This window comes from Archocentrus centrarchus, chromosome 2 (genome assembly GCF_007364275.1).
Source record: "Archocentrus centrarchus isolate MPI-CPG fArcCen1 chromosome 2, fArcCen1, whole genome shotgun sequence".
NCBI lineage: Eukaryota > Metazoa > Chordata > Actinopteri > Cichliformes > Cichlidae > Archocentrus > Archocentrus centrarchus.
This window is the reverse complement of record NC_044347.1, coordinates 28,940,203-28,965,375: the sequence shown is the minus strand read 5'-3', so window position 1 is coordinate 28,965,375 and position 25,173 is coordinate 28,940,203. Positions and strand designations below refer to the sequence as shown.

The 25,173-nt window shown below is 40.4% G+C and overlaps 1 protein-coding gene across 1 annotated transcript; it reads right to left on the bottom strand.

The window, feature by feature from the left end:
• Nucleotides 1-20,262: 20,262 nt before the first annotated feature.
• Nucleotides 20,263-23,394, bottom strand: LOC115797454 (sterile alpha motif domain-containing protein 3-like). The gene is made up of 6 exons (XM_030754039.1): nucleotides 23,320-23,394; nucleotides 22,278-22,341; nucleotides 21,206-22,198; nucleotides 20,962-21,123; nucleotides 20,786-20,881; nucleotides 20,263-20,610 (listed from the first exon to the last, which is right to left on the bottom strand). Exons 3-6 carry the CDS (start codon nucleotides 22,181-22,183, stop codon nucleotides 20,302-20,304), a joined length of 1,545 nt encoding a protein of 514 aa, XP_030609899.1. The 5' UTR covers nucleotides 22,184-22,198; nucleotides 22,278-22,341; nucleotides 23,320-23,394; the 3' UTR covers nucleotides 20,263-20,301.
• Between the last annotated feature and the right edge of the window lie 1,779 nt (nucleotides 23,395-25,173).

Genomic DNA, 25,173 nt, shown 5'->3' with positions numbered 1-25,173 from the left:
GCATCTTCTAGTAGGTCTTCAGAGAGTACTTCACATAGTCTTGGTAGTCGGCGTTGAGGTGTCCAGTTTGCCTTCTTAGCCATGATCTTATATTTCAAGTCAGCTGCTCTGCTATTCAGTGTACTTGTTATTATTATTGAGGATTGGTACCCAAACTCGGAGTGTGGGGATGATGAAATCTTCCCCCTGACCTGTCGTCCTGGCTCCCCCTTGCCATAGCATTTGTGTTGTACCTCATCAATCTCTAGCTGAGGTTGGAGCTGCTTCCATAGTATGTTGGAACACTGAGCCACAAGTTGTTTTGTTGTCAGTGTGGATGTTGGGTTTCAAATAATCCATAGGTCCCACATCCTCTTCATGTAACCCCTCTCGCTGGGATTACATATATAGTAGCATTCCAACAGTTCCCAGTTCTCATCTCGTGTCCACTTATGCCGTAACCTTCAGACGGTTAAACTTATTGAAGGCATTAGGGCAGAGGTACCACATAAATGATTGATAGATAGATAGAGACAGAGTTTTCTCTGGATGTAACAATCACTCAGTTTCTAGTGAGTTAGTTTGTGGCAGAACAGTCTATGATTGGCTTTGATATAATACAGGTAATGGCAATGGGCAAGTAGGAAAAGGCCATTTCAAAACAAAGAATATACAGAAAATCAGTCAAACATTCTCAGTGTCAGTCAAAACAGCCAAGTGTGTGCTGAAGCTATTGCAGACACCAGATGAAACTCACAGTGTAGGGACAGTCCTTGCAGGGAGGAAGGGGATAAAAATTGCTTTAATTGTCCCTATTCAGACAAATATTCAGCAATCCCCATAAAAAGTGTACATAAAACTTTGGGTGAACTGAGGCTCTTCTCTCTTCCCACAGAGCATTCAACAGAAAATCAGTATACCAGACAAAATATTTTAGATTCCCTCCATTGCAGTTCCTGGTTCTATTTCATCAGTCAAGGCAAAGCGTATTACCAGGGCTTTCTAGATCCAGTAAGTCACTTCCTTGCAGAATTCATCACATCTTAGGGCTTGTACCAGTGGAACCACATATTGTTTGACCTGAGTTCAGCCTCAGTAGAGTTTCAAAGGAGTATGGAGGACTGCCTAAAGGGTCTTAGAGATGTTATCTCTCAGCACTATTTAGATGACAACTCATGTGCAACATATTCAAGAAGTCAAGTAACACTTCCCTGTGGCTTGCCTTTGGAAAGAAAAGATAAACCATCAAACAAGAAAAAGAGAAAAACACAAACAAAGAATAAAAGGCAACAACAGCCATTACGAGAAAATAAGGAGACAGACAGTAATGAAAATGGTGCTCTAGTGTGGAATTCTCCGGTCCTGTGTTGCCAAGAAGACAGCAGAGCTCATCACACTCCAGAGGTTGAGACCCATGAGCCACAACTCAAGGAACCTCAAGAATTAGTTAATAAGCCTGAAGAGGAGGATATGGTGGAAGAAGGTGAGCTGCAGAATGGACAAACCAGGAGCAGTGCAGTGAGCATCCTTTTGATAAAGAACAGGTCCACCAGAGAGAGAGAGACTCAAACACAGAGGAGTGTCATACACTCCCATCACACTCCTACCCACAGAGAGAGTGACAGCGGCCTCGGGTGTTCACCTACGATCAGCAGATCAGAAGCTGTGCTTAGGTGAGTGTCCCACCTACACAGTCCTATGAAAGACTATGGAGACCAAGGACAAACAAACTCCCATGCACACTCAAATATCTTTGAGAGTATAAAGAGCTGGTTCAGTGTTCCACGGCCAGGACAAAAACCGTATTGTTCCTCTTGAATCTAAGGTTCAACTCATCGATGAACCATCCTTTCCAGCATCATAAACCTTACCCGGGGATGCTGAAGAGAGTGATCTCCAATAGTTGGAGCACACCCTTCAGTCCCCCTTTTTAAAGAAGAGGACAACCACCCCTGTGTACAATCCAGTAGCACCACCCCAGATCTCCATGTGATGTTGCAGATGCATGTCAACCACCCCAGGGACCCTGCCACCAAGAAGCTGTTTAACCACCTCAGTGACCTCACCCCCAGTGATGGGCGAGTTGTTCCCCTTGTCCCCGGACTCTGCTTCCTCTACAGATGTCAGTGGGATTCATGTGGTCTTTGAAGTATTCCTTCCACCACCCGACTATAGCCTCAGTTGAAGTCAGCAGCACCCCACCCGCACTATAAACCATGTCAGTATAGAACCAGTTTCCTCACCTAAGTCGTCTCACGGTTTCTCAGAATCACTTCAAGGCCATCCCAAAGCCTTTTCCCGTGGCCTCACCGAACTTCTCCCAAACCCAAGTTTTTGCTAAGGCCACTGCCCGAGCTGCATTCCGCTTGGCCTGCCAGTACCCATCCTGTCTCCAGAGTCCCACAGGCCAACCAAGGCTGGACTCCTTCTTCAGCTTGATGACTCTGTTCACCACCTGTGACCACCGTTTGGTTCAGGGATTATCACCATGATAGGCACCAATCACCTTGCAGCCGCAGCTCTGAGGAGCAGCCTCATCAATGGAGGTGCAGAACATGGTCCATTCAGACTCAGTGTCCTCATCTTCCTTCAGAATGCTGTCAAAGTTCTCCTGGAGGTGGGAGATGAGGATCTTGCAGGCCTCTGCCTGGTGTTCCCAGCGCACCCTCACTATATGTTTAGGTGCACCAGGTCTGTCCAGCACCCTCTCTTGCTACCTATTCCAACTCACCACCAGGTAGTAATCTGTTGAAAGCTCAGCTGCTCTCTTCACCTGAGTGTCCAGAACATATGTCATCAGGTCAAATGATATGATTACAAAAGAAGCAACCTTCTCGTCCACCGGTGAAAACTCCAACGTACAGGCAGTAAGCTTGGTGCCTTTAACCGAGGGCAACTCCAGACTGGAACAGAGTCCAGCCCATCTCCAGGAGAGCCCAGGCCATGTGCTGAGGTGAGCCCAACTATATCTAGCTGGTCTTTCTCAACTTCACGCACTAGCTCAGGCTCCTTCCCCACCAGAGAGGTGACATTCCATGTCTCGATAGCTGGGGATCTGTCCGCCAGGGCCTCCCCCTTTGGCCAACACCCAGCACACATAGAACGCAAGCCCTACGAAACCTCCTGCAGCTGTTGGGCCTACAAGAGGCTGGGCCCATGTCTCCTCTTCAGGCTGCACCCGGCCTGGCACCACATTCTAATGCTTGGCCACCAGATGCTCTCCCTTGCGCTCCCTCCCTAGGCCTGCCTGGGGAGGGAGCCATTTCCTTTTAAGTAATTTCCTCAGGGTATAAAGTTCCCTTGATGTATTTTCCATAGGGGTCTGTGGAATTGCTTTTTGCCTGGCCTTTCACCCGGGACCAATTTACCATGGGAGACCTTACCAGAGGGTAAAGCCCCTGCACAACATCACACGGGCATCACTGGTATCACTGGGACACACAAACCCCTCCACCACAATAAGGTGGCGATTCACAGAGGAATATTTAATTTTGTTCTGGTGTTATTTATTAATGTTTTAAATCTGTTTTCTCATATTTTTTTTATTTGTGCCAAAGTTAATAACTGGAATAGAGTCTACATGTTTAATGCCCTTATGGCTGTGAGCTTAGTCAAGTGCAGTTAGTCAGTAGATGAAGAGTGCTAACTCAGTTCTGTACTGCATTGTGACAAAATAAACAAAATAAAGCAACCTTGAGCACACCATTTAGCACCCTTTGTGACTTGCGTAACATTTATGTTGTTTGTTTACACCAGCCATAATCAGCATTTACTTAAACATAATCTTATAACCCTTAAACAACTCTTTTTGTTAGAGTTACAGTGTGATGATTTACTTGCTTTTTGTATCTAAAAGTGAGGTTTTTACACATGTGATTGTGTAAGCAGCTTTATATCGTCACAACATAAGTAAAATTGTATACACACACTCGTGGTTACAGTGGTCTAAGAGTGTGACCTGCAGTGAGGCTTGGTAAAGTGGAGCTGATTCACTCTCTAAACCCTGATACACATACACAAACCACAAACGCACAAATAGGCACTAAGAAACTTGCACCACAATGCTCTCTGCCTACATCTTGCTTGCTCTAACCACAGCTACTTCCTTGATGAAAACTGTTGGATGAGGAGGCAGGTGGTTAGTTTGATTATAGATGTATACAAGCACACACACACACACACACACACACACACACAAAAATATATATAAGTACACCAAAAGCCACAATGCCAGATTAATAGGAAGCAAGATAGATGACTTCTGTTATTGACAGAAAGGAAATCACCATTTGGTGGCATTTAGTGTTGGTGAGGGAGTCAACTCTGAAGGCAACAACTTATCCACAAGGGAATCTGGAAAACCACAAAACAACATAGGGAAGAGAGATGAACGATAAGAGAAGATGTGTCTGTGTGTGGTGACAGAAAAAGTGGAAGCAGAGAGGATTATGAACAAATGAAAAAACTAAAAGATATCACAAACAGCAAAAGGTTTCAAGAAAAGGAATGAGAGAATTTGGCAGATAATTTTGTATCTGGGGTAAAGATACCACACACCTGAAAGCTTTTTTTTTTTTTTAAGATTCTGTTTTAGTTGCTTTTGTTGGATATAAAATATCAACTTTTGTATTCTTTTTTTGCTTTTTTTACAAATTTAAACTTAAAAAATGAAAGCAAGATGAAAGTGTTAGCTGCACTCACTGTCTACATGTCCTTTCTATGATATGATAGGGGTGGCTTTGATAAGAGGAAAATGGGTATAGGTGATCTGTAACTCTATGTAAAACATAGACTTAGTTAGAGTAACATCACCCACTGGTTTAGGAAGTCATGTTCTGAAGCCCCCACTTGAGAACTTGGGATCTCACTCTCTTTGAGTTTTGAAACAGTACATGGGGTTGTAAACTCATCAATAAAGTGTTTACTGAAGTCCTACATCATTTTCTCATGGATTTCTATACAATTAGACTTCTTTTTATAGTAGTTTCCCCATACAAGTAAGTAAAGATTCTGGTTTGAGGAACTATGCAGCTTCAATTTTGCACCTAGTGTGGGTGTAATAGCTGCTGTTAGGAGGTTTGATTGTATTAATAATGATTTTACAAAATCAGTTGTAAAGGTGGCAGTTAGTAATCACATCATTCTGTTTCTGTACACAAAGTGTAGGATTTTGAACAAACTTTGTGAGTTTCACTGTTCTCCTGCTAGTATTATTGCAGGTTTTGCTAGTGTCTTAAAAGCATGCGGGGCTATCCAGATGCTATCCAGACACAGCCAAGTCTGGGTAGCCCCAGATGGCAGATACTGTATTCCTTCCTGTTGCATCAGCCCACAGCTGGGTGGGTGACTACAGTTCTGCTTCATTTTTGCAGTACTGGCTGTTTCTGTGTTACTCACCTTAACCCTTTCACCTCCTGCTCAACGTCAGCAAAACGAAGGAACTGATCGTGGACTTCAGCAGGAAGCAGCAGAGGGACTACCATCCACTTGTCATCAGTGGTGCTGAGGTGGACACTTTCAAATACCTGGGAGTGACCATCTCACAGGACCTGTCCTGGACTCATCACATAAACATCACTGTGAAGAAGGCCAGACAGTGTCTCTACCTCCTCAGGCGGCTGAGAGACTTCAAGCTCCCACTCAAGGTGCTCAGGAACTTTTACACCTGCACCATCGAGAGCATCATGCGTGGGAGCATCACCACCTGGATGGGAAACTGCACCAAGCAGGACTTCATGGCCCTAAAAAGGGTGGTTCATTCAGCTGAACGGACCATCAGAACCACCCTCCCCAACCTGCAGGACATTTACACCAAGCAGTGCAGGCTGAGGGCCATGAAGATCCTAAAACAGCCCAGCCACCCCGGACACTCTCTCTTCTCCCTGCTCCCATCAGGCCGGCGTTACCGCTGCCTGAGGACTAAGACTGAAAGGTTGAAGAAGAGTTTTTACCCACAAGCCATCCGTCTGCTCAACTCTGAGCCCTAACTGGACCATTATTGCACAATGTAAATATTATAATTTATAAAAGTGTGTATAGTGTATAGTATATAGAGTATAGTGTATAGTGTGAATTACTTTTTTTTATTTTTTATTTTTTTTATTCTTCTTATTTATATGTGTGTGTATATATGGTTGCAGGTACAAAATACATTTCACTGTGCATTGTACTGTGTATAACTGTGCATGTGACAAATAAACACTATCTTAATCTTAATCTTAATCTTAATCATTGTCATTAAGTTGCAAGAATACATATGACACTGACACAGACTGTTAAAAATCTGTGGAATGAAATCAGAGGAGGAATAGTTGCATGGACTTGAATCTGCATGTGTAGTATTTGTTTCACAATTTGAAGAACAAGTGAAACAGAAAATGATTCAGTTTTGGTTATTGTTGACTTGGTCGATAATTAATAGATTTAATCAGATTATGGAGCATAATATCTCCAAAGAACTCAGTTACCACCATCTTTGCATTTCACGTCCACTCAGTGGTACCTAGGCATTGTGTTTTGATTTTGTTTTGTTTTCCTTATAATTTAATTTTAAAAAGCCCTCATGGGACCACAAGATACTTGTTAAACACTAGGCAGTGCTCTCAAAATGTTGCCATGCATCTAGTGGCTAAAGCTAACTCCAAATGAATGTTGTTTCTCATTGAAATATAAAGTTAGGCCCATAACCTTTTGATAATGACACAATCTTTGTAAACCTGCCTCTGTATAACACCACAGTGGATTTTCAGTGAAGATGCAATTGAATTGCAGACTGTCAGCTTTAATTCAAGGGGTTTGACAAAGTATTGCATTAACTGTTTAGAAATTACAGCCATATTTATACATAGTTGATATTTCAGAAGTGTTAAACACAGTCCTTATCATTTGAAATATACGGACTAAGACTTGGAAAGAATCATTTGCAGTCAATTACAGCCCGACATCTAGAACCTATGGATATCACTAAATTCTGTTTACTCCGGAGCTGACAGGCAGAAAAAAGAGACAGAAAGGGGGGGGGGGGGGGGGGGGGGGGGTGTTGTAAGAAAAAATGGAGCACATATAATTGGTTGCCAAGTACTGCGTCTGTAACAAAGCACAAAAAAACCCAAAAACAAACAGCACCTGAGGGACAAAAACGGAAATGGAAACAAGCACACAATCTTGCTTTGTTTTTGTGTGAATGAGCGAGTGTAAATCTCTGTGTATTGTTTATTCGTCATGAAACATACTTGAATGAGGGTGAGAAGCTGCAGTGATGCCCCCCCAGAAGCCAGAGAGACAGAGAGAGAGAGTGCTCGCCGCACCTACATAGGAGCAATAAAGAACCAAGGCTATATATCCTGCATGCCATCTGCATGCCATAAAATTGAGGGGCAGACAGCAGTGAAGAGGTGAGCGGGGTCATCTCAGTAGCCCCATGCACCCACCTCTGGGTAAGCCCACCCCCCCAAAGTCATATGTCTGTAGTGATGTGTTGTGAGCTGTAGAGACTACTGTGTAATTTTTAGGGGTGGGACTCGATTAAAAAAATTAATCTAATTAATTAGAAGCTTTGTAATTAATTAATCGAAATTAATTGCATTTTAATCAAATTTCAGTATTTAACATGAGAAATATTAATTTAAGTTTGGTTGATGAATGACTCACTCTACAGAAGTTTAAACTTCAAAATTGGGTTTGTTTTCCCACGAGTCTACTACACAGACCAACGAAGGGTGGAAGTGCACTGGGTTAAGCAAACTCCTGAAATTAAAGTTAAGAATCATAACTGGCTAGTTTTATTCAACATTAATGTCTCATTTAATAAAGTTGGAAATTAATCATTCGCTCAACTGTATTCCTTGATGTTGAAATGTGTTATGCTTGTTTTAACAGCTTGTTTTGAATTAAATAATTAAAATGAAACCACAAAAAGGAGCAAAAGTTTGTTCTCCGTTTAACCAGCCCATCTACGTGGGCCGGGTCCTTCGCAGGATGCGGCCCCTGAATTTGTACACAGCTCATCATGCTCATCACATTGTGCGTCGATATAATCTGTATGCCTGGAACTGTCTGTGCACTGTCTGTGCACTGAGAAACATTCCACGGTGTAAAGGGCGATTAAAATGCGTTAAATTTATTAAATTCGTTATTTTCCCTGTAATTAATTAATCGAAATTAACGCCTGAAAGTCCCACCCCTAGTAATTAAAAACAAAAAGACAGGGTGGGAGGCCATATGGCATAGCGAGCAAGACCACGGGAATGGCCCAACCTACTGTGGTCTATACAGTACAGCACACATGAGTCTGAGACAAGCTGTCCCCAACCAGTCCAAACTGTCCCACAACTGGTTTTTAGAAGAAGGAGACATTCTCAAGAGACTTAAGTAATCTAGAAGTAAATTCCTATAATGAGTAACACAGAGACCATTTTTTGATTTCCAGTTTATGAGGATAGTTTTCTTAGCTATACATATGGTAGCATGGTGGCGTGTGGTTAGCACTGCAGACTCACAGTTAGAATAGGTCTGGGTTTGATTCTACCTTGGCCCAGACCCCCCTCTCTCTCTGTGGAGTTTGCATGTTCTCCCCGTGTCTGCGTGGGTTTCCTCTGGGTACTCTGGTTTCCTCCCACAGTTGAAAGACATGCACTTACTGGGGTTAGGCTAATTGGCCACTATAAATTGGCCAGGTGGGAAAGTGAGTGTCTCTGTGTTAGCCCCGGTACAGGCTGGCAACCCGTACAGGGTGTACCCTGTAGCTGGGATAGGCTCCAGCCCCCCCACCCGCGGAAGAGAATGGATGGATGGATGCATATGGCAGTAAGAACTGTGCTTCCATATCTAAGTCACTTATATTCCCCAAAATGCACAGTGTGGGTGAGGCTGGGATAGAGCAAATTAACCATGTGGATAGATCTTCACATATCCTCTGACAGAACCTCTGAACAGGTGTAGAAAAACATACATTGCATATAATTCTTAGCAGAGTTGCCTGTACAGTGTGTGCTTAGGTGTGTGAGGCCAATTTGGAACATCCTTTGTCCTGTGTAGTGAGTTCTATTGAGAGGTTAATGTTGGCAGAGTTCATGTTTGGAGATTATGCGTGATTATTCTGAATTTGAGTCACCATTGTGAAAAATGTGGGTGCTAGCTCATAACAAAATTATTTTTAGAACTCTACTGGAAAATCATTTGGATCCGGGGCTTCATTATTTGGAAAATTCTGGATGGCTTCATGGATTTCAGACATTGAATGGTGCATATTCATAGCCACAACTTGTTCATCATTTAGTTTTGATAGATTTGTATTGTTAAAAAAAATTCTTTAATGGCAGCATGAGATGGATTAATCTGTGATGAGCATAAAGCTTCATAAAAGTCTTCAAAAGAGTTATTTATTTGTTGTGGATCACGAGTAATGTTCCCAGTCAAGTCTTTAATAGAATAAGTAGCTGTTTTTTTTCTTTATTTAGTTTTAACTGGTTGGCCAGGATTTGTCCAGATTTATATCCATGTTCAAAGTTCTCCAAACGCAGCATCTGCACCAGAGATTGTTTCTACTTATCAATTATTTCATTTAATTCCAGTTTCAGCTTTCTCAAGTTTCTAATTATATGTTTTTGTGGGGAGGGAGCATAGGCAGCTTCTAAAGATTAAATGTTTTGTTCTAATTATAACACTAATTATAAGTGTTTTTTCTCATGTGAACAGTAAGATATTATTTTGCCTTTCCTGCCTCCCAAAGAACACATAGTAATATTCCTGGCAGTTTATTGTTTTCTAAACATGTTGCCCACTCCTTTTTGAAATAAGTAATGAAATCTTGTATCTTAATACAAGATTATCTCATTACTTAAAGAACAAGATTCTTTAAGTAATGATTCCTTAATTGGTGGTGTGACATCTGTGCCACCAATGTGTGCCTGGAAGACGCCTCCAAGGTGACTGAGACTGCAGATATACGTGGAGAAACTGGTGATGGGTAGCCAGCTGAACATAGTAGTGGTGGACAAGCAGAGGAATAAGGCCATAGTGATAGATGTGGCAATACCAAGTGACAGTAACATCAGGAAGAAGGAACATGAGAAATACTAGGGGCTAGTCCACCTGGAATCGGAACATTCGGGGCAGTGACCTCCAAACTGAGAGAATGACTCCAGCAGATTCCAGGAATGACATTGAAGTTCTCTGTCCAGAAGAATGCAGTCCTAGGAACAGATATTGTGCAGGACCTTTAAGCTCTCAGGCCTCTGGTAAAGGACCTGAGCTTTGAGGACAAAGACCACACACAGGGCAAGATTTACATGACTGAACGTGATGATGATGATTTACATGTAGTATTGCTTATTTTTAGGGGTGGGGGTGGGGGGTGCTTTTTTTTTGTCCATTTTTCTGTTTGGTTGGTCTGTCCTTTTTTTTTTTTTACTCTAAAACTGGACAGGGCTGCAGAAGGTCCTTAACCCATCAGCATGACTGGATTCTGCTCCTTTCGGGAAAGAGGAGCAGGATGAGCATTATCGGAGCTCTACAAAATGACCTCCAGCATACAATAAACAAAATGAATTAATAAAAGAAATGACAAATATTAACAAGAGTAGCCTATAGAGAACCTATAGTGCTCTTCCTGTAAAAGCAAATATAGTTGGTACAATAATGCATTCAGATCATGATTCCATTTGCAAAAACTGCCAGACATGACAGGTTTAAAAATAAAAAGACCTTCAGCAGGCCATTGATTGAATGTCTCTGACCAAATAATCAAAAACAGACATCATGAGTGGGCCCTGTGCTTACTGTTGGCGCTGTGGAGCCAGATTGGCATTTGCCACATAATACCAAAATTGACAGGTCTACCACTGGCACCCTGAGTTTTTCACAGATGAGAGCAGGTTCACCCTGAGCACATGTGACAGATGTGAAAGGGTCTGGAGAAGCTGTGGAGAATGTTATGCTGCCTCTAACATCGTTCAGCATGACTGGTTGGGTGGTGGGTCAGTGATGCTGTGGGGAGTTGTATCCATGGAAGGATGCACAGACCTCTACAGCCTAGGCAATGGCACCACTGACTGCCATTAGGTATGGGGATGAAATCCTTGCACCTATTGTCAGACCCTACACTGGTGCAGTGGGTCCTGGGTTCCTCCTGGTGCACGACAATGCCCAGCCTCATGTAGCAAGTATGCATACGGTTCCTGGAGGGCGAAGGAATAAATACCACTCACTGTCCCCCGATTCTCACTTGACCTAAATCCAGTCTATCTCTGGGACGTGTTTCGGTCCATCCGACACCACCAGGTCAGACTGTCCAGGAGCTCAGCAAATGCCCTGGTCCAGATCTGGGAAGAGATCCCTAGGACATTATCTGTTATTTCATTAGGAGCATGTTGCTGGGCATGCACAGAAGCACGTAGGGGTCATGCAATCTACTACAGTAGGTACCATGATAAGTTGCTGCAATGAATTTTCAGCAAAATGGACTATCCTGCCGCATAATTATTTTTTTTTTACTTTTTTGGGGGTGTCTTTGAATTCAGGCCTCTGTAAGTTGATCATCTTCATTTTGATCAAACAATGTAGCATCCTATCATTCCTAATACAGTACTTAGTCCATATTGAGCCAACATGTTTTTTTTCCCCTTTGAGATCTGATGTATTTTCAAAGGTTCTGTTAATTTTTTGAGCAGTATATATTGTAATGAACATGTATGCAAGGTAGATAAAGTGATTAACTAGTGTTGTTTGAATATGTTTGAAAAGGGAAATGTGGCATGTAGTGTCTAGCATGTTGAATGGTGAGTAGGACTAGAAAACTGCTTCACAAATGCCAGGCCCTCCATTCTACTCCCATATATGTCAGATCTGTAAGCTGAAAATGAGTCCCTTTTTTTTTTGTTTAGCATTTCCATGGCCCATGTGGTGAATTTGCATTGTTCCTTCAGTTCATATATCAAATTGCTTTGAAGGCTGTTTTTTTTACTTTCTTTTCACTCTTTTACTGAATTTACTCCCTTCATCAAGTCTGAAACCATACCACATCAGCCACTTTCCTCTCGTCAACATTGTTTGCTTTTCTCAGCCATGTCGTATTCTTCTGTTCATAGCTGATTCTGGTTATCTGGAGGCTACACCTGCTCTGTGTGCTCGTGTGTGTCTCTGTGTGTGTGTGTGTGTGTGTGTGTGTGTGTGTGCGTGTGTGTGTGTGTGTGTGTGTGTGTGTGTGTGTGTGTGTGTGTGTGTGTGTGTGTGTGTGTGTGTGTGTGTGTGTGTGTGTGTGTGTGTGTGACATAGAAAGTCAGTGTGTTATCAGGAGAAAGCAAAGCTTAACTAAGGAAACTCACTTGTAGATCTCCTTCAGGCTGATTTAAAGTAGGTGATTAGGATCAGTTCAGAATTGTAGGACATTTGTGCTCCAAAATTTAAAAAAAATAAATCTCCTTTTTTTTCATTTTCTGTTATATATTCATATACAACATAAACTATGAAAACTTGATTGGCTAAGCTCAGATTTCAGAGGCATAATTTCCATTATATGTTTTGTTTGTTATTTGCTATATTTGGTACAACCACATTGAGGCAGCTGAAAAATTAGATAAATTTATTTTCTAACTAGAATTCCTTTACCATTAGGTACAGAAAGTACTATTCTAATAACCATTTGATTTCAGATTACTTCACTTGAATTCAATTAAGTAACTTCTGAAATCTATCTTTCTCAATTTTTCAATGTTGGCATGTTTCAGTTTACATTTTCCAGTATTTAATGTCTAATATTTGTTCTAACAAATTATGCATATAAGTACACTGCTTAAACTCTTTAAAAAGACAACAGTTTTGACCCTAGTGAGCAGAAAAATTCATTTATGATTATTTCTATGGAAATAATATAGTAACAGGCTTGTGTAAAGTCATGATGCTGAATAGCTACATCACTTTTGATTATAAATCATTCTGAATGTTCTCCAAAGTGGAGACATACTCTCCAAGGTGTGCTTTACACCACTGCATCCAATGCAGCTGCTTGGCCATGGAAATCCATTCCATGAAGCTCTCTACACTCTGTTCTTGTGCTAATCAGACAGCCACATGAAGTTTGAGGGTCCGCAGCAATTGAGACTGCAGAAAGTTGGTGACCTCTGCACACTATGCACTTCACCATCTGCTGACCCTGCTCTGTGATTTTATGTGGCTGAGATACTGTCATTTCCAATCATTTCCACTTTGTTATAATATCACTAACAGTTAAGTGTGGAATATTTAGTAGTTCACCACTGTACTGCATAGGTGTCATCCTATCACGGTACCACACTGGAATTCACTGAGCTCCTGAGAGCAAACCATTTTTCACAAATGTTTGTAGAAGCAGTCTGCATGTCTAGATGTTTATTTTATACACCTGTGGCCGTAGAAGTGATTGGGACACCTGAACTCAAGGAGGGTTGAGTGAATATTTTTGACACTACTAACAGTGTCCTGTGCAGTAGAATGGGCGGTACTGGTGCAGTGGGTAGGTGCTCACCTTGCAACCGGAGGGTTGCTGGTTCGAGTCTGAGTGCATACTGTCATTGTGTCCCTAGGCAAGACACTTAACCCACATTGCCTAAGTGTGAATGTGGTTGGTGGTGGTCGTAAGGGGCTGTAGGCACAAATTGGCAGCCACGCTTCTGTCAGACTGCCCCAGGGCAGCTGTGGCGACATTAGTAGCTTACCACCACCAAGTATGATTGAGGTGTGAATAAATAGTGCATGAAATTGTAAAGTGCCTTTGAGTGTCTGGAAAAGCGCTATATAAGGTCAATACGTTATTATTATTAGAATGAGACATTCAAGCAAAGCTGAAAACATAAAAATTTGAAAAAGAGAAGTGAGGACATACCTCTACTGTTGTTGGGAAATTGTTTGATGATGTCATTTCCATTGTGCCAGGTGACTTGCTGTTTTCTTCTTCTTCTACCATGCTAAAAATATTAGGGTAATATGGTTACATGCATGTTCTACAACACAGATTCCATGCATAACAATTATTATTGAACATATTATGTTGATTAAAACAAATGTTTCTACAATTAGAAACATCTATGAACAAAATAAAACAAAAGAAAGGAAATTTAAATGGTATTTCAACTATGTTATTTGAGATTCAATTTTGTCATCAAGGGGATGGGACAAGAGAAAAAAAATGGCATTTTGAGGGGTACTCCAGACATATTTGGCATTTAAAAAATAATTTCACTCCATTAGATTGATCTCAGTACAAATGCAATTTACTCACGAACTGCATGACTAAATATTTTGTACATGGATTATGTGACATTTCATGGCTTAGAAATGAAATGTCCTCCAAATATGGAATGAGCCATTACTACTACTATTAATATTATTAATATTATTATTATTATTATTAGTAGTAGTAGTAGTAGTAGTAGTAGTAGTAGTGGTAGTAGTAGTAGTAATAGAAGTAGTAGTAGTAGTATTTCTTTTGTCATTACTAACGCTTTTTTTAAAAGATAAGCCAAAAACACTCAGAATTACAATTAAATAAATACAAAGAATGAAAACAAAGTACTAAATGAGAAGGTGTAGACTTTAACCTTTTAATTTAAACGTATTCAAATATTTTTTATCTAATCTTCTTTTTTAAGCTTTGCAGGTCATTATCCTCCTCCTGTTTTCTTCTCTTTCTCATAGACTTTATTTCTTTTTTTTTTGTTTTGTTTTCATATCGACTTCATGTACAATTTCTTCATCTTTTTTTCATTTTTTTTCTTGCTATTCTTTTTTTGTTTTGCTTTAGCCACAGTAACTGTCTCAGGGGAAACAATATTTATAACCTTCATTATTTCAGCCAACTGTCATCACTCATCTGGTGACAGTGTAGTAGGCAAGTTTCATGAATCTGACCTAACTTTGCATATGCAGAAAATTTTGATGCAAACATTAATAAATGATGCCCATATTCTTTTTAAGATTAAAATGTGTACTTAGTGTTATCAAATGTAAAAAAAAAAAGAAAAATCGCATAAATATTTGATAATCATCACATACTGTACATGAAGCCAAATTTAAGTCTGCAAGAATGTTCAGTGCTGTCAAAGTGTTCTTTACTTAACACATGCATCAACAGCAGTTATCCTTTTAAGTATGAGATAAAAAGACATTAGGAGCATTATGATGCTGAGATCACAGTGATGAAGTACAATAAACTACAGATGAATATTTGACCATCATTATACTTTCATTTTTAGTCACTTGTCAGTTTTTTAGCAAAGGTTCGTGGTTTATATAGCCCATCTTCACCAGGGAAACAATACTGTAGGTAGGTAGGGCAACGTTTTTTTATATTATTTGATGTAAAAATATATTGCAATATAAATCAAATTCTGGTTAAATGGTATTTAGATTTTGTCAGAACATAAGAAATGCAAAATATTATATCACTGTATTTTAAATACACAACATAGGTATATACAACAAAATAAAATCATATTTCTGATGAGTCAAAAGTGTTGTGTTTCATAGGAAAACAAACTAAATGGAAAACTAAACTGTTTATCGTTGGTGTTTGCAGCATATTTTCAGTCATCTGTGCCACGCCATGAGCCATCAGAAGTCCCTTGTGCTATCTGCTAAGCCTGAGCTGCAGCAACCTCAATCATCGAAGGAAACAGGTGCTTGCCACAGGTGCCACATCAGCCTTCAGTAGCGTCAGCAGCACCTGGTCCAGAGTCCACATCCACGCCAGAGCCCGAGTCCACATCCGCATCAGAGCCTTCAAAGTCAGCTTCACTGCTTCATGCTCGTCTTCACCGGAGCCTCCGTCAGCACCTTCAGCACCTGCGCCACCAGAGCCTCCACGCCGTGACCACACTGTCTGCCCCCTGAACTGCTTTTTTAAATTTTTTTTTTAATTTAACCTTTATTTATACAGGTAATCCCATTGAGACTCAGTGTCTCATTTGCAAGAGAGACCTGCTTTGCCTCCTCGGTGGGCCTCGGCCCCCAAGTCTGGGGCCTTGGCCCTGTTTGGACTCTACGATCTGGACCCGTGGCCCGGCCGACCACTGGAGTGTTGTCTTCGCAGCTGGCTGGACTGTGTGACCTGTAGACTGTTGCCCAGCCATGCACTGCTGCATTCATGTGTTTTGCTTTTGTTTCAGTGTGGTGCTATTCTCATTGTTGTTGGTCTTTCCATCCATCCATCCATCCATCCATCTTCTACTGCTTATTTGGGGCAGCATATCCTGGGCCTATTCTGGGGCCTCCTTCTTGTGGGACATGCCCAGAACACTTCTTCCAGGATGCAGCCTAATGAGCAGTGGAAGTTAATTTTATCTTAAAAGTGGTCAGCTTTAGTGACAGGGTTAAAGTTTACTCATTTCAGAGGGATTCGGACTAGAGCCGCGACTCCTCCACACTGAAAAGAACCAGCTGAAGTGATTCAGGTATTTCATTAGGATGCCTCCTGGGTGAGGTGTCCTAGATGTTGTCTTGGTTAACACCTCTGCAATTTCACATAGAGATCTGGGGTAGTGCCACTAGACTGGCAGACTGGGGTGGTGGTTCCCCTTTTTAGGAAGGGGGGACTCCCCAGGAACTTAGCCTCCCTGGGAATATCTACACCAGGATACCAGAGACTGGGAATGCTAGATCAGTTCTTTATCCTCTTAAGGACATTTAACTGTGTGTGGGAGTTTGCCAAGCCAGTCTAAATGTGCTTTGTGGACTTGGAGAAGGTATTCCAACAACATTTATGGCCTTTTGGAACTCCGGACTAAGCCTGAAGGACTTGTTAACTGACCCAATGACCTCCCCCCAGTGATGGGTAAGTCATTGCGCTTGTCCTCAAAATCTCCTTCCTCTATGGAAGGCATGTCAGTGGGATTGAGGAGATTTTATGAGTATTCTGCCACCTGACTCTATCAATTCAATTTATCTTTGTTCTGATTTGCCATTATATAAATAACAGTTGCCTCAAGAGGCTTTATATTGTAAGGTAAAGACCATACAATAATACAGAGAAATCCCAAACAATCAAAACGACCCTGTGAGCAAGCACTTGGTGCAAGTGGGAAGGAAAAACACCTTCTTAACAGGAAGAAACCACCAGCAGAACCAGGCTTAGAGAGGGGCAGTCAACTGCTGTGACAGTTTTCGGTGAGGAGAAGACACAACAAAAGACATGCTATGGAAGAGAGCCAGAGACTGGTAATAACTAATGATTAAATGCAAAGTGGTGTATAATAAACACATAGAGAGTGAAAAGAGGTGTGTGAAAGGGAAATACTCATGGGACCCCCAGCAGCCTAGGCCTATTGCAGTGTAACTATGAAAGAGTTGGTCAAAAAGGAAAGTTCTAAGTCTAATCTTAGAAGCAGAAAGGGTATCTGTCTCCAGAATCCAGACTGGGAGCTGGTTCCACAGAAGAGGAGCCTGAAAGGTGAAGGCTCTGCCTCCCATTCTGCTTTTGAATAACATGGGAGCCTTTGAGCCTGTAGTCTTTAAGAGAAGATGGGGCCAAGACCTCAAGACCTTGTATGTGAGAAGAAAGATTTGTAATTCATTCTGGATTTAAGAGGAACTCAATGAAGAGAAGCCATTATAAGAGTTCAATGCTCTCTTTCTAGTCACTGTCAGTATTCTCACTGCAGCATTTTGGATGAGCTGAAGGCTTTTGTGGGAGCATTTAGGACAACCTGATAGTACTGAATTGCAGAAGTCCTACCTAGAAGTAATAAATGTGTGAAACAGTTTTTCAGCATTACTCTAAAACAAGATGTTCATAATTTTATAGATATTACACAAATGCAAGTGTAAATAGAATTGGTTCTAGCACAGAACCCTGTGGACCCTCAGTTGTAGTCAGCAGCTCCCCACCCCCACTGTACACTGTGTGAAGTAGAGCACCATTTTCCCTTCCTGAGTTGCCTGATGGTTTGCCAGAATCACTTTGAGGTCTTCTTCCATGGCCTTACTGAAATCCTCCCACAACTGAGTTTTTGCTTCATCTATTGCAAGTGCTGAACTCTGCTTGGCCTGTCTGTGCAGCTACCTCAAAATGGAAGTGTGGAATATTGTCTATTCCAGGGGTCGGCAACCTTTAACACTCAAAGAGCCATTTGAACCCGGTTTCCACAGAAGTGGAAGCCAGTAGCGGCTACTGTGAGTGATGCATATATTGAGAAAATGAAAATAAATAAATTAAATGATTTTATTTTAATATTTCAAGATCACAATAATGTTCCAATTTAGAACTACAACAAAAAACAAACTGACAAAAATAAAATGCACTTCAATTGGATACTTATAACAGAGCACAGAGTTGCAGCATAAGCCTGAAAGAGCTGCATGCAGCTCCAGAGCCGCAGGCTGCCAACCCATGGTCTATTCAAACTCAGTGTCCCCAGCCTCCCTCGGACTGTTGAAGTTCTCTTGGACGTGGGAATTAACGATCTCATGGGGCCTCTGCCAGGCATTCCCATAACACCCTCACTATACATGTGGGCATGCCAGGCCTGTCCAGCATCCTCTCCCACCACCTGATCCAGCTCTCCACCAGGTGGTGATTAGTTGACACTTCAGTTCCTCTCTTCATCCAAGTGTCCAGAACATATGGCCGCAGATCTGATGATGCAGTTACATAATAGGCCATTCCCCTCAATCACACCTCTCCAGGTCACACTGTCATTGCCCTCATAAGCACTGATATCCCCCAGTAGGACAATGGAGTCCCCAGATAGAGAACTCTTTGTTCTTTTCTTATCTCTTGTGTGGCCATGTGATTTTACTACCCTTCAGAAGCAGCAGACTTGCACATTGTTAAATTCCAGTGCTACTGTGGATGGCAGCTTGCCTTAAATATTCCCTTCAATTTAATGTGATTTAATGTGTTTTCCTTTTTTTAATCTATTATATGTAATTGCACAATTTTTTGGATAAACACTTTTTTGGACAGTAATTATTTTCACCTTTATAGTGTGTTCAGGTCAAATTAGACCCATTTTCAAGTTTAGGTACACTGTAAAACCTGACAAGTCAAGTTAACTCAAATGGTTTGGGGAAACTGATTGCACAAATAGATTTAAGTTTTGTAACTCAAACTATTTGAGTTTATTTAATTACGTGATTAGAGTATTAAGAACCCTAAGCAATTATGATAAGGTAGCTCAAATGGATATGTTTATTAGCTCATTTTATTTAGTATGTTGCAACTTAAATCATTAACTATGTTGGACTAAAATACTGTATTTATTCACACTTATTTAAAAGTGTTACATGTTCATATTCAAATTAAGTTTAATTAACTTGAATGGTTCTTATTTAAACAACTTAAAAGTCTAATAGAGTTACTCAATCCAACTGGGGAAACCGATTGCACCAAACTGTATGAGTAGCATTAACACAACAAACTGACTTTTTCCATTGAGATTTTATTAACGGAAAAATGTAGCTTCAAACATAAAATAAGGCTACAAAAGCCATTATCAAACAAAACTTGGTTTTTTAAACCTGACACTTTGAATAATACATAAACATTTGTTTATTATTCAATTTTCTAAATGATTATAAAACATTGCTTTAGGTGTACATCAATAAATTTGAATACTGTACAAAGTGAGAATAATTTAAATTTTTTAGAAGCAAATGAGTTTAGTTGTCATTAACTATCAGCCATAACCATCACAATTTTAAGATAAATTTTGATTAACGATTGTTACTTTACTTGTGCACAATATTCTGATGTACTGACATATACCTACAGCAAATGGAAGTACAGCTGAACTACAAGGATGTCTGTAACAACAATTATCCATGCATAATGTAAGAATGCATCATTTCATTTGAACAATGTAAATGTAAAACAGTTTGCACGAAGATATGTGGCTTTTCAACTGCTTTGCCCAAACCTCAAAATCAAAATGGCAAGCACTTATCTCACAACTCAAAAATAAGGATTCTAAATATAAATTTTGACTAATTATCAATTATTTTTTTGCTTTCAAATGTACTGACATGAATCTATAGTAAATACAAATATAGCTAAGATGTACAAGGATCTCAATAATTAAATGCTAAGAATGCATCAAATTAGCTAAAAAATATAGACTGCATGGAAAAAAAAATACTCAGGTACTTGTGGCTTCTCAGTTGTTTGCCTTAAAATCAGAATCACAACAGAAATGTCAAGTATTCGTTTGAACTTTTTCCTTAGTTTTAGTTTTATGCATATTGCCTACTTTAGAAAGCTTATCACCTGAACAAATAGAACTATTGACTTGAAGATATTCACCACTGGTTCCTGGACAAGCATGAATGTACTAACCTGTGAACAACAAACCCCATCTACACCAGCTCATTTTTCAGTGTCTGCAACTTTGGTTTAAGTTGCTTTCTCTCATCGTTGAGCTTCAGCAACACTACTTGAATGAACTCGAAAAAGCTAATGCACTTCACAGGATAGCTCAGATGTAGAGCATAGATTAGCCCAAACAAACACACCAGTGCATCAGTCCATGAGTGATAAGTCATTACAACCTGATCCTCAAGCACAATGAACACTTGGCGTGGTGAGAAAGGAACTCCAGCAGGCGCCTCTTCTTCATCCACATCAGCAACCAGAGCAACTGCACCTTCATGGAACTCCATTTCATCCTGAAATGTCACACAGTTTGCAAAATTATTGATCAATAATATCCATGTCAAAGACAAAGGTGAGAATAAATACACATTGTCAGCTACCTTTTACTTTTGTTTGTTTACTTTATTCATTACAACCTTTTTATTTATTCCAATGGGCAAATTATTGTATTCCCCAAGTATAACATACCTTGCATGTTTTGAAAATGCCTGAAGAATCCTCTTTGAGGTAAATGGGTAGGCCAGCCAGGGCTGTTGTTCTTGTTGCATGAATGTCGTTTTTGTCCTTAAAGGATAAAAAAATAAATAAAACATGACAATGGGAACTATCATGCTAACAGTAAAGTGAATGTATTTTTTAACTACCTGTTTCTCATATGCCAACATAAGCTGGTCCATCTTTTCACCAACCCGTCCAGTTTTCTTCTTTTTGTAAAGTCCAATCAGCTTAGGAGCATATTCATCCAATGCAGCATAAAACACGTGTGGCAGATGCTGATTGGTAATCCGGTGAAATTCACAGTAGAGCTGAGGAGAATTAGCACAAAGGGATAAAATGAAAAAAACATTGCATACTTGATAAGCACTACATTTAAATTATTGCACTTACCTGTGTCTCACAAAAGAGTGCTGGCCATCTTTCCTTAAGTTCTGACACAGGAGGAGAAGTTGTGATGATCTCTTCACGCCGGAGGGCAAAGGTGCGCATCATGTGTTGATGAATAAGAGGGATGGCTCTTTCACCAGAGGTCTTCTGGAACTCCTCAACCATCTCAACCCTCCTGGTCTCCAGAGACTCCCTTGTTTCTCCAGAAGGATAACTGGGAAGGAAGTTGACCTCACCTCTCCTAGGTCTTTTAATATTGGCCCTTGGTGCAGCTCCTTCTGGGTTTGTTCTGCTGCGCTTCCCAGAATTTACAGCTACATCTTTGATGCCAGCTTTAGCAAACTTCTTTCTTTGGTTTCCTATTTTATGTCTCAGACTATTCTTCCATCCTTCCCACCCGGTGTCAGAGTTTCTCTCCTTTAAACAGGGATGTTTTCTAACTAAAGCTTCTGCAGCCTTGCCAATTTGTGTGCTACTAGGATATGCCTTCAGTCTAAAGATTTCTTCCCCCATTGTCTTGAGTATGTTGTGTTTTTGATCTCTAGGGAGTCTAATTACTGTCCCATCTTTTTCATATGCTGCATTACCTTCCCTTAGCACATGTTCCATCTCATAAGAAAATATTGGAACAATAAAAACCTCTGGCCACCGACTAATACGCTCTGGTGTATCTGTGCTATCAGTACTATCAGTCAGAATGATTGTGTCATCAGTGCTGGTTGAAATCTGGTCCAGCTCAACTAATCTGACAACTTTGACAGATGCTGTGCTTGGCAGGTGTTCTATTTCAACCAAATTACACAATGCATTACCAAAATCTGGGTCGTGAAACTGAAGCCGAAAGTCAAAAGTCAACTTTAGCCTAGTTCTGATCTCATCTATGAGGGCTTGTACACTGCTTGGGCAAGATGGTAAAATTAGTCTTTCAGCATTATCAGGATCAAGGATGACCCTTAGCTTCAATCTCTCTGTTGGCTCCATCTGAGGTTGTAGTTTCTGTAACATACAGGATTCAAATATTATAGTGATATTTCAACACACATTGAGTTGTCATGTAATGCGACTTATGTATTACCTTTACATTGGCGGAAGGCTGGGGAGATCTGCTGATGTTTCAGTTCTGCTTCTTTAGTCAGACACTGGAATGAAATGTTTTGTTGTTAGAATAAGTTCATTTGCAATCTTATAAGCAAAATGTGGCATGTGGTCAGACAGCTGGCACAGAGATTTTATACTATGACCCTTCGGTTGATGCTCCACTAGTTCATATGACCTCAAGTGCTCAACATACAATGTGTCATAGTCTTTCAAGAGAAAATAAATGTTGTTTCTGATGAGTAGTACATTTAGAATCTCTTTGAACTCTGGCAATGCAGCATAAGCACCAGTACATACAAACATGCCAATTACAAAGTTTGTACCATCAATTGTTACTTGTTTTGTTCCATATATGGTGTCGCTGTCAGCAATACCTGAGATAAATGATTGTCTATCTGCAGGTAGTGATGCAATGTACAAAGACTCCATTTTGGATGTCTGTACAGGTGGTTTGAAAAACTTTGATGACGACAAGTAAAATGCCATCATGCTCTGATGTTGCTCTGCCAAAGTTTTTAACACATTTTTGTAGTTGTGAGTGTCATGAATTATTTTTTTGAAAACCTTATGCTTTCCCTCAAATTTCATTGTCCAGAGATGGACTAAGGGACCAAAGCACTTTATTAAGTGTGGGTAATGCTCGATGTAATGATGCTTTGGCCTGAATCGAACATTCGGAAAAACTTCCTTGAAGAAATGTTGGTGCTCCAAAATTTTACAAGCCATGTACTGAATGGTCTCTTCATTAAAAGTGTGGGACATGGCAAGTTGAACGACATCCTTTAAGTCCATTAGCACTTCCCAAAATTTGTCTCTTTCTGGGACTTTTGAACCAATGAGAAGAGGAAACAGTCTAAGCAGGGCATGATTTTCATGTCCATTGCCACCAATGGTTCCCCGGCTGGCAAAATTTGAGGGTACTGGATGAGGGCGATCAACTTTGTCAGAATGTTGGTATGGAGAGCGCAATATTGCTCTGTTCAAGTCTTCTAGGGTAAAATATTTTCTAGAAATCAAACCTTTTAAGCAATGCGCCAACTCCACTGGAATGACACCTTCAAACAGGTCATGCAGGAGGTCAGGTAGGAAGCCTGTGACAGGATGGAAGTAGGAGAGATGGTCAGAAAGAACACAACTGTTTTTCACACCATAATTTTCCTCACTGCCATTGCTCTGAAGCTGATGTACAAGATTATCATGAAAATCTTTTGTTCTCATCACGTAATCTCCTGTTACAGCATTTTCTGTTTGCATTTCTGTTTGTGTGGCATGACAAAACCTGCAGAAATGTGTAGACCTGAAGCTTTCATTGAAACCAGCAAGCCCATGGGCAGCAAGGTTATCTGCCACAACAGAGTAGACAGTGCCTCTAAGACATTCACCAAGGGTATCAATGTAGACACCTACTTCTTCAAGAGTGTTCAGATCATTCAAGAGTGGTGACAACACTTTCTTATATCCAAAAAGGCGTACATCATTAGAATTGCACAAGAGAGTGAGCTAAGTGCAGTGGAGAGCAGAACGGGATTTAACTGGAAAGTTTGCCAGTGTCCAATAAACTGCAAAAACTTTATGTATTTTTTTTGAGGTACCAAGTGGGTTTGTGATTTCAAAATCATCCACATAAAGTAATATTGACAGTTTTGTTCCCTCTTGTGACAGTAGAACGTTTTCCTGGTAGTGGGATCCATCACAAAATGACATGAAATGTCCAGGTGTCTGTGTGGGTGCTTGTTTAACTTCTTCAAGCACATCAGTTTTTTTCAGCAACAATTGCAAAGATGTAAGAATTGGCACATATATGTAGGTGTGCTTTGATGAATCAATTAAATACTCCACAGGCTTGACATATGGAAAGTTTGCTTCATAGTAAGATTTTCTCATCTTAGCTGTTGACAGTGGTCCTTCAGATGTTACACATTTGTGTAAAACATTGCTATCAGAAACTACCTGACAAATCTCACCAACCAGTTCGTCGGTATATGGACAGTTATGCTTCTGTAGAACATCAACAACTGATTTTCTAATCAGAGGTTCTGATAACAAAAACAGATGATCAATATGCTCAATGATCTCCTGTGTTGCTCTCTGGGACACATGGAGAATGCTCTGCATTTTCAAGAAAAAGCCAGCCAGATTGTACTGCAACTGCTCTTTTAAGTCCTCAGGTCTACCGATACTGCTAGTGGATGCCACTTCATTTTCATGTAATGACTCTAGTGATTCAAGCTGCATTTCATCTTTTTGGTCTACATTCATGACACATTGTACAATGCCTTCATCATAGTGTGTTGAACTTTGGTGGTCTCTGCATTTGTGGGCATTGAATGTTGAGTATACATTGGTTTTAAAATTGCAGTCCTTGAAAGGACATAGGACAGTTTCTTTCTGTTTTAAATGCCCCCTGAGATGGATAAACACTTGTCTTTCAGTGAATGGCTGCTTAAAGTTACACACAGGGCAACAAAACCCATATTCATTAAAAGCTGGATAAGAGCTGTCTTTCCTTTGGGTAGCAGTGTGTATTCTTGACAGATGTATCTTTAATGAATTGAATGTACTAAACGTGCAGGTGTTGTAGAGACAGGGCAAAGGTGAAATTGTAGAGTACTGACTATGGTTAAGCCGATAATGCTTCAGCAACATGACTTTTATTGCAGTAGAAAAACTGCACAACTTGCAAATCCACATTTTGTCATAGATCAAAGGGTCACAATTAGATGTCAAATGTTTTATATCACCTTTACTGGCTGTCTTTAGAGGCAGAAGAGCAGTGGATGATCTCTCCGTGTGTGCTGCTTCTTATCAAACACTGTAATGTCACATAAAAGATATGTTAATATATTTGACATTTGAACAGAAAGCTAGCAGTG